This window comes from Electrona antarctica (assembly GCF_951216825.1).
Source record: "Electrona antarctica genome assembly, chromosome: 9".
Classification (NCBI taxonomy): Eukaryota; Metazoa; Chordata; class Actinopteri; order Myctophiformes; family Myctophidae; genus Electrona; species Electrona antarctica.
Window position 1 is genome coordinate 39,394,759 of NC_136790.1, and position 11,124 is coordinate 39,405,882.

The following is an 11,124-nucleotide window of genomic DNA, read 5'->3' on the forward strand; positions in this document are numbered from 1 at the left end:
TACCTTACCTTATTTCATTACGTCAGACATTACGTCAGACCACAGCTGATCATGCTATATAAAACCTTACACCACTCAGTTCACACGGGTGTGATTTTTTATTACTTCTGAGCATGGCTCAGCATGCTGCTGCATGCCTCTCCAAATAGCCTAATTGTTTTTACGGTCCAACAAATGTCATCAGTGGAAAAGGAATTTGAAAACATTGGTTGGTTAAAGCTTTAGATTCGTTTTTAGTTTTTTCCAGGCGAGTAGCCTATAAGCCATAAGGCCAACTGCATGAAAAAGCTGTCTCCAACAGAAAAGTTTGAATATAAGGTTATATGTTCTTTCCTCAGACTCTGAGGCTCAGATATTATAGTAAATGTCAAAGTAGGCTATTGTAGCCTATGTCTGAAATGATTGATAGGCAATTGAGGTAAGCAACGTTAGGAGCCAGACTATATGCCATGCAGCAAGGCAGCATTGCCCGAGATTTTCACCCTTGAAATGTGCTTGCTGTGTCGTTTTGGGGGAATTGTCGCCTAAACATTACAGTCACCCTTGCCTGTGGAACCGACCCAGTAATTAATAACTGTCAAATACGTCAAAAATAACTGCAATGTAAACAGAATTGAGGTTTTACTGCCAACACGGTTAGTGGCGACAAAACTCATTTTACCCTGTCGAGTTTCATTGTTGAGTCGTCAGCATGCACTGCATGACCAAACGTGAAATTGCAATAAGACGAAAATATAATTATTCTTTCCGAATTAGGCTAAAATATCCCTGGGGCTGGTATAGGCCTGTTATTTGTCTTTTGAATATCTATACTTACATCACAATTCTTATATAAAGAATGAGACAGACCTTGGCTATCCGGTCCCAACTAACAAGCGTGCACATTCTTTTTTCATAAACGTTTTATTCAATTTTGAACAAAGCGATGACGTTGCCAATTAGGGCTTTCATGTTGGAAAATCCGTCTGTCAAGATGCATAATAATTAGCATTAGCATCACCAGATTTTTTTCTCAGACCACCATGAAGCGTGCCTTGTAAAATATTTGGCATGCGGCGGCATGTATTATTACATCTGTTGTGGTTATTAAAGATTTCGTGTATAGGCTAGCATTGGAGATATCATGATTTGTAGTGCACAACCTATGGAAAATGAGGCAGCCATGAGATAACCGTTATCATCACCCAACACTCACTGGGAGGTAGGGCCTATACGTATATCTCTTCTCTATAAGGTCTCACGGGGAGAATGCCGGTGCTGAACAGGGATTTGGGGACATAATATGAACGGCATATCGGCTCCAGTCTATCCCAGAGTTGATTGATACAGGCAGCATATTGCAACTATAGCCATTCTACATAATCTTTAAGATAACATAACAATATACATCTCATTTAAAATAAGTTTCTAAAAAGTCCCAGGAAGAGAATTAATAATACGATCAACCGTTGATCTTATAATATATTATTATTGCCGTTGATCATCAACGGCAATATACTGTATATAAATATATAATTGAATTAAAATGCACAGTTTTTTCCACCTACCCTTGTGGCATCTTGTTTCCTGAGGAACATTTCCTCCATTTGTACTGCCAGGTTTTTGACCACTTTCATGCCATCTATTTCTTCCACTCTGACAGACTTTTCAAATTCCTTATATTTCTGAAAAGCACAAAACATATTGCTTCTGGTCTTTGCACTCAAGGGACAGCATGACAAATGGTCTCACAATTGGGCAAGTGTTGCAATAAAGAAAGTAAGAAAACAAAACAAAAAATACAGGATGTTTGTAGGATACAATGGATCATTTGAGAGATAATATCAAATAATAAAATAAACAACACCTATATCAAATTGAATTGAGAGTTGAGAGAGAGAGAGAGAGAGAGAGAGAGAGAGAGAGAGAGAGAGAGAGAGTGTGTGTGTGTGTGTGTGTGTGTGTGTGTGTGTGTGTGTGTGTGTGTGTGTGTGTGTGTGTGTGTGTGTGTGTGTGTGTGTGAGAGAGTGTGCGCGCGCGTGCGTGCACGTGTGCGTGTGTTCTGTGTGGAGTGGACATTATGCGATTATGGTGTAATTATATCATCTTGTATTTACACCATTTCGTACCCTATAAAGACCTATATGAGGAAAATCATTAAATAAAGCTTATTGAAGTTGAAACCTTAAGTGGATACGAACTATCTGACGAGCTGTCGCCAACCAGTCCCAGATGACTGGCTGATAAAATGTATCCCGCAACAGACAGTGAATGATTGATGGGCTTTATCTTGTCTGACAAGATACATCTCTCCGTCTCTGATTGGCTGAAGGGGCCAGGCTGGGTGGGCAAAGGGCGGGTCTGAGTCTGAAGGCTATGCACGGTTGGAGGGTAATTGAAATGGAGTCAGAGCACAAGAGAAAGATAATAACGTGTCAAGCTCGGGCGATTCTGGATAATGAACTACACCTCACATAATGCTGATTCTGCTAGACTCACAGGACATGCACTGATACAGAACAAAGCCCAGTAGAACAGGCAGGGTATATCATTACATAACATCACAACTCCCTCCTGCACAAAGACAAAATAAAAAACAAACCCCTAAGTGTTAGGCATGCTCTATTCACCTGCATCACATATTAGATACAAATACACACGTTAAAGTACACATTCAACACGCATATAGCCTATACGCCTATACGGTATAATGCACACAGTATCATTTAGGCTACTTTGTAGCACACTGCACGCACTCACTCACTCACTCACGCACGCACGCACGCACGCACACACGCACGCACACACACACACACACACACACACACACACTGTAGCCTACACGAGGCGACAAATTACCTAGTGAAAGGAAGAGTGTGGGCTCGCAGTGGAGCAGAACAGTTCATTTCACGCCTGTCCTCCTCGCCTCAGCAACCCAAGCCCCCCCCCCCCCCCCCCCCCCGCCCCTTGCTCACACTCCTCCAGTCATCAAAGGGAGGTTAACCCCCATCCATCAAAATCCCTGATCATGATTATTGATTTGGAGGACTAACTAATGCAGAGGTGAGTGGGGACACATGGAGACCGATGAATCACACAGACACGAGAGTTCTCCTCCTGCTGTCCCCGGTAGAACTCTGAATGAAATCAGGTAATTCACCATAAAAGCATCTAATGATCACCCTTAATGTACAGTCCCTAATGAGCCGTCAGTTCCCTCCCACCTCACTGCATTGTGCTGAGTCTGCTGACTGGCTGAGAGCTGCTCTCACCAGACATGCCTCTATGAACAGGAACATGAGGAGAGTGCTGCTTAGCTACGCAAAAAAACCCCAACAAAAAACACATCTGCTGGGCATTTTTGTATGGTGTGCCAATGATTGTTTTTGTCCAAAGGCAAGTGCATATTCAATGACGAGGATATATATATATATATATATATATATATATATATATATATATATATATATATATATATATATATATGAAATGTACTGTAATTCTCCAATCTGTTAATAAATCAATCAATCAATCAATCAATACATATAGAATACACTACAGTACAGACTAATATCCTACGAATTACGTTTTAGGCCAATGGAGGATAAGACGAAGAATTGGCATAATCTGACAGCTAAATAACAATTAAACAAATATTTAAGAAGAAGAAAATAGCCAAAGCTGATGATATTGAGAAAATCCATCAGTAAAAATGTTACTAAAACTAATGTAATTCTACAAGATAATCTATTCAGAATGTATAGGCCTAACCTATAACCTCAAACGCAATGCATTGCTGCAGCTACACTACACACTATACCAACGCTGATCTCCTGGCTCATGAGTCCTGCATACACATGCAACTCATATCCCAAAATTCCCAGCACATCAATTATGACAAATATTGTCTATTTAACACTGTCATGTTTAAATGAACACTCAGAGTCATACACAATGAACATGTATTTTCTGTGTACCTTCAAGACACAACTCATGCAACAACAAAACGATAAAAATTCACACAACACAAAACAAGAAAGTCAAATTCAACATTGATCGACTGCCTCGAGGCCTCTGGATGCACGAGAGCCCACCTCTGCCACCACCTGGCCAGAGAGGTACATTGCATAATTAATCTATGATACTGTATCCTGACGACCTGACCTAATCCTATACTGTAGGCTAGCTGTCATTCTGTGTATTTCCTTACACACCTTCTCCATCCACACCTTCTCATCCCACCACGCTTATTCAATTTGTCTCCTTGTCGTGTTCATATCCCGCGGTTGGAACTCTTGACTCCAGAGAGTTTAACTGAAGAGATGAGATGAATCAGTGCTGTGGTTAATGGGCCGTATCGGACATAGCCCAGCGCGCGCGCACACACACACACACACACACACACACACACACACACACACACACACACACACACACACACACACACACACACACACACACACACACACACACACACACACGCACGCACGCACGCACGCACGCACGCACACACACACACACACACACACACACACACACACACACACACACACACACACACACACACACACACACACGACGCACGCACACACGCACGCACGCACGCACGCACACACACACACACACACACACACACACACACACACACACACACACACACACACACACACACACACACACACACACACACACACACACACACACACACACGCAGCTGAGTCCCTGCTAAACACACCTGTCTCCTCTGAAATCAGTATTCAGTTGAATGCCTACTTGTACACGACAGACAAAGGTAATTCATATTTAATCAAGTGTATATATGTGAAGAGAGGCACAGAACATAGAAAGTAATACCTTTTGCAGTAGTTGTGATCCAGAATATTTTGCAGAAATAGATTTAATTTCTCCACCAAACGCTGATGCCCATAGCTTCACACTTGAACACAAAGGAGGCAAACAGCATTTCAGCAAAAGCAATATAGACCTATACACAAACACATATACTGTAGGAACACATTTGTTCTCTTCCAAGGATATAGGGAAATATATCGTTTTATCCTGACCTGTACACGGTATCCTGAATGTTATACTTATCAATGTGATTTGTGTATTATCTATGGAAATGAACCATAAATGACGTGAGCGTAAATGGCACAAATGGGTCGATCTGAATACCTATATTTCATATATTTTATAGTGATTAGAAAACATTATACAGCTGAGCTAAGCCATTAAAATGAGCCAATTGGTTCTCCTGCATGCATGCCCTTCTATACACAGGATCAGGCCATTAAAAAGGTAAAAAAGGACTTCCAAAAAGGTCTTGAGCAGTATAGTTTTAGTTACACTTTGAACTTTCTCAAAACCCTATCAAACCTGAAACATTCAAAGACAGTATAGCACCTTTATTATTATTATTATTATTACATGTATTTTTATTATTATTTTTATTATTATTATTAAAATAATAATATGATCTTAGTTTTTTTAATTTCAGTAATTTACTTTTTGCCGACTGTATTTAGAGACAAGCACCTCTAAACTAACAATACATCTACTTAAATTGTTGCTCCAACTCTCCAACTTTAGGGAAATGCTGAGGCACAATATATTATAACAGAAACAGAATATAAGATGGGAATCACTATAGCACAATGGAAGAGTTCTGCAATGCAGTGTATTCACATTCTATACCTTTGTGAATATTCATGGCGACTATATGCATTGCTACAGATATAGCAGATATATCTTAAGACCTGAAAAAAGTTGTCAACAACTTTATTGTCTTCCTGTATATGGAGTATCATACTGTACTGTTATTTTATTATTTTTCACAGAATAGCAGGTGTTCTTATTTTAACATCCTTTAAAAAGTGAGTGAGACCCATCACTGCTTCATCGATGATGATAATATCACGAAATATCTAAAAGATAAGAAGACTTACATGCAACTATTTCAATAGTCCACACTAAAAGGCAAAATATATAAATTGTCTATGACAATAGTATGTTGTTTTCATTTTGATATGCATCACCGAAAAACAAAGCCTAAAATGCGTGGATTAAGATCTAATGTGTCTGTTTGAATCATTTCGTTTTCAAATATCTAAACTTCGAGAGTTGGTGTGTAGAGTCAAACACTGAGGAATGTGCATACTGCATAGTAATGTATAGCCTGCAGTCTAAGTTCAGTTTCACTATAGTTTTCACAAGTTGTCAAACATCTTTACACTCACACTGATAGTGGAATCCCTTGCTGGGACCCTACTGCCTCCGCCACGTTCATGCCGACAGCGATCCAGAAGAGAGGGATGCTAGAGCAGCACATGATGTGACAAAGGAGCACCATCCAATTCCACTGCATCTTCGGGATTTTGTATACTTCCCAACACGTTCTGGATTCCGGATCTCGTTTCAATCCCGTGAGCGGTCACCGCGCAATTGAATGCTCAGTGCATTTCCACATCCCCCTCATCAGCTCAGAATGATACTCCCACTTACTTCCAAGGGGGGCATATGTCAGTCCCGAAGCGGCTCCCGTGCCGAAAGAAAAGGATGGCCTTTCAAGCAACGGTCCTGGTTCTCAATCTCAGTTTCTGGCCCTTCTCCACCAGAGTGCAGAGAGAGAGAGAGAGAGAGAGAGAGAGAGAGAGAGAGAGAGAGAGAGAGAGAGAGAGAGAGAGAGAGAGAGAGAGAGAGAGAGAGAGAGAGGGGAGAGAGGGAGGGGGGAGACCCTAATCAGTTTGCAATATATGCTCCCAGTAGTTTCTTATACCTTGTGTTTCTGAGCGGCATACCCCAGGCGTTTAGGAGATAACTGTCTGTTTGATCACGGCTCCAAGTGATCAAAGTGCAGTCAACTTGAATTGAATCAGAGTTTTGGGCTACTTGTGAGACAGAGAACCAAACCCCGCTGAGGATGCGCTCAAATGAGGATGCGCTCAGTCGAAGACAGGCAGTTTTCTCTTAAATGCATGGGCAGCGATCTACTATAGCCATAAATAATAGCCTACTTTCAGGTTAACCCGGCTTTCAGAAACACTGGTTAAATTTGTGAAATTAGCCTATACAAAATTCGTACGGCTACTATAGCACTGCTGGTAAAACCATTTGTGAAAATGGGTGCTCACTCAGATTGTAGTAACTGAAACGATGTAATATTTTCCGTTGAATTTTCAAATAAAAAGTTTGTATAATGCTGCTTTCAAGAGTCCTCCGATATCTGTGCCGGGTGAGTAATGAGACTGCAGAGATTCGCTATAGACTGCATGCCGCACCAGCAGCAGTATCCTCAGAAAGAGCAGCTACTGTAGATGGCCGCATCGAGCGCTATTTGTCAGCCACTTGTCACTTTGGCGTGCCAATATAAGTGGACAATCACTAAAAACCCGAGACATATAAAGACTTGACGTTTCTGTGGGCAATATTCATGGCGATTTATTAGTAAAAACCGAAGATATTGCCCTATCTGAAGTACGCTGATTAGCCTGCGATAATGATGTCAATGCAGGGAAGGGGTTGATGTATCTCCCGCCACACATGCAGTGTTTCGACACGAGCCTTTATTAACTTAGTAATTGCATCGTACATCAAATGCAAGAGGAGCCTGTACTGTCTGGGAGGTGTCGATAAGACACGCTCGAGACAATGCAGGCGTCGCTTGGATTTGATGACGAGCAATATCAGCCTCCTATATCTGACTGGGCCCCAATCACATCTGGCGGTTGCTTTAATGCTTTAATTAACTATCGACTCCAAATAAACAGTCTTGCAGCACAAAGGAAAGTCCCACCTATTTTTGCAAGAGACTTCAAGGGGCTGCAATCGCATTTACATTAAATAGAACAGATTGGCCAAGTGCCTTCAATGACATTAGTGCCTTTTTTGCGGCAAAGATGTCTACTTGAATCACTTCCTTCCTAAATTCTCCGCTTTCTCATTATTTCATGAACCCCATTATTATTGCAGGCTTAATGAGCCCGCAATAGCACGATCCAGATTCCAGATAAAATGAATGTAATTGATCAATTTTTAACGGACTGAACATAGGTCTGACAAAATTGTTAACTGATTTAAACTAAACTAAACGGCGCCTTTCGGGAACCACGTGCGCTGTCCATGGTGGCTCCAAAAATGCTGCACATGGATGGATGACTTTCGGCGCTATCCTTGGTGCTGATTCTGGTTCCTAGGGCCTGCGTCTTGAACAAAGCGATACAACTGTAGGCTACAAAATCTATGTGAAATCAGAGACTAATGACATAGGCCGAGTAGCTATATGCTACTTAAAGCTGCATTCCGGAACTATTTTAATGCATGAAACGTTTAACCAATCTGTTTATGGTAGAGTAGCTATACATGCTGTATGCCTAATGCCTGCAGTGAGTGAATGTATCCTACTCTGCATGGAAACATGTAAGCGATTTAAACGCTCGTTTCAACCCGTAACTTGGATTTTCTTGTTGCAACTAAAGTCAAAATTAGTTGAGCTCATTATTGGATCTTTACTTTTTGGATACGATGTGCAGAAAAGGGTAAGCAACGTTCTTAGTGGAAATCATGCGCTGGTTCTGAAGCAAAGCAAAGCAAAGTTACTATATTTACCCAGGGTAACTGGACTAAGCATCAGATACTTGTTTACAGCCAGGCCCTGGTCATAGAACATTTCATGGTAGTGGTTCAATGCCTTGCTCAAGGGCACTTCAGCGGTACTACTACTACTACTACTACTACTACTACTACTACTACTACTACTACTACTACTACTACTACTATTACTACTACTACTACTACTACTACTACTACTACTACTACTACTACTACTATAATAATAATAATTCAACCGGCCTTCGGCCGGTCTCACTCTAGCGCCACGCCACGCCATCCAGGTGGCCAGTGTATACTGTACCATACTGTACTGTACCGTACTGTACCATACTGTGCCGTACTGTACCGTACTGTACTGCTGCGCCCTGTGTGTGTGTGTGTGTGGGTGTGGCCTAAAATGTGATGTAATTTGCATCACCGTGAAATGTTGTGCAATAACATAGTATTTCATGCAAATGTAAACTGTACGGTAATTATGACAGTTGCATGGATGCAACATAGTGCGTTATGTCTGGACAGGCATGCAGTAGGTATTGTGCATGGAGAGATGTGTAACGTAGGCGGACAAAGGCGGACGGATAAATGGGCGCAGGGCTTTCAATTAGCGTTGTAACAGCCGTTGGCTGTTTTTGTGATTATGTTTTGATTAATGGTGATAATATAGAGCTGATGCTATCATATCTATATATAGTTATTAGTAGGCTTGCTTAGCTGGTAGGTTATAGGACGAGCGCCTATTATGTTGCCTGCAGGTACTGGTTGTTGCTTCTGTCCCCTGCAGGTGATGAGTAACCTGACTCCGCCAGATGGGGCAGCAGAGAGTACACTGGGTTCCCCCTCCTGCTCCCATCTGGGAACTCTCAGGCAGACTTGATGCCCGGCCACAAAACGGCCTGGCCAATCAGCAGCAGCTTCTAGCAGCTTCTAGCAGCAGCTTCTAGCTTCTAGCTGCTGCTGTGGATTAAAGGTCCCAATGCCAGAGTGTAATTGGTTTTCGATGGTGACGTAATGACGATATGTTTTAGTGTCGGGAGGATTAGAGGTAATGCTCCTTTGTATACATGTATGTAGTCTGGCACCACTGCCGTATCAGGCACAAGTAGTCATTACGTCATTTGCTGGGACGGTGCATACGCATCGTCGGGCGAAACTAGTACTTGCGCGCTCTGCTTGCACAAGTAATAATAATAATAATATAGCATTCAGAGATTGTGTCTGGCTATGTGAGACTAATTAAGTGATGACTGCTGCTGCTATAGTCTTACATGTGGGAGACCCAGTTTTGAATCCTGCAGGTGAGACAGATTGCTATTGAAAACAGAGAATGGCAAGAATAAGCTTCATACGAGCTATATAGGCTATATCTGTGCTCAGTGTTGCTCACACATTTCAAGGAATGTGGCTATTTAGCCTATATCAATTTAGGCCTATACAAAAGCATGTGTTAATCAGATCCATATAATTCCTCTGTCTCTGCTTGGATCCATAGCCAAACACTAATCCTTTCCATGTCTTATTAACCTGGCCTAAATCTCTTAGAAGGTGGTTATGTTGCACTCTCTCATTAAAACCCCTAGTATGATGCTTGAACTCATTTCAAAGCAACATACCCATGGCATCTCTGTCATGTACAATTTAAGTAGTGTGTTCATGGCTTTGACAACATGGGAAATCAATACACAAAATGTGTGTGGGTTAATCAAGACAAGGAAAGGAAACACTAATGCCCAACACTAAGGGCTACAGAATCCAAAATGTCACTAAGAACAAATGAAGCTTAGCTTAGAAACTTTTAAATTAATCAAATAAAATGTTAATATCCATTATAACTAATCAAATCATGATCAGATCTATGTTATATTCCACTCCTAACTGCTACCATGCCACAGGAGGCTAGTCAGTATAGGGGAGACAATTTATGGAGTGTCCCTCGCCCTTGCACACATACATACATACATACATACATACATACATACATACATACATACATACATACATACATACATACATACATACATACATACATACATACATACATACATACATACATACATACATACATACATACATACATACATACATACATACATACATACATACAGTCTAACTTGGACTCAGGGGGGTGGACGCCTCTGCCTTGCATAGTCCCCAGTGAATAGGCAGGTTGCCCTTCACTGGTAACCTTACTTTGGATTTTAAATATATGAAGGTATTGTAGGCTGGGATTTTACAAAAAAGCCCCCCTTTTAAATACATACATACATACAGACATACAGACCTACATACATACCAGTGAATAGGCAGGTTGCCCTTCACTGGTAACCTTACTTTGGATTTTAAATATATTAAGGTATTGTAGGCTGGGATTTTACAAAAAAGCCCCCCTTTTAAATACATACAGACATACAGACATACATACATACTTATAAGGTATGCCATCTGGTGGCTAATGAACCAAACACACATTCTCAGAAGTTGGAGCAGTTTTAGAGGACCCACTTTTAGGCCAGTGCAACAGAGCATGCTTTTGCCTTTTTT

The 11,124-nt window shown here is 41.2% G+C and overlaps 1 protein-coding gene across 1 annotated transcript in view; it reads right to left on the reverse strand.

Moving 5' to 3' along the window:
• cacna2d3 (calcium channel, voltage dependent, alpha2/delta subunit 3) overlaps positions 1-6,343 on the reverse strand; it is a gene marked incomplete at its 5' end in the record, with an annotated part of 42,053 nt that extends 35,710 nt beyond the window's left edge. The window contains 3 exons of the mRNA XM_079511416.1: positions 1,548-1,664; positions 4,834-4,915; positions 6,216-6,343. Coding sequence (XP_079367542.1) covers positions 1,548-1,664; positions 4,834-4,915; positions 6,216-6,343 — 327 coding nt within the window. The remainder of the gene's footprint in view (positions 1-1,547; positions 1,665-4,833; positions 4,916-6,215) is intronic.
• Positions 6,344-11,124: the final 4,781 nt, after the last annotated feature.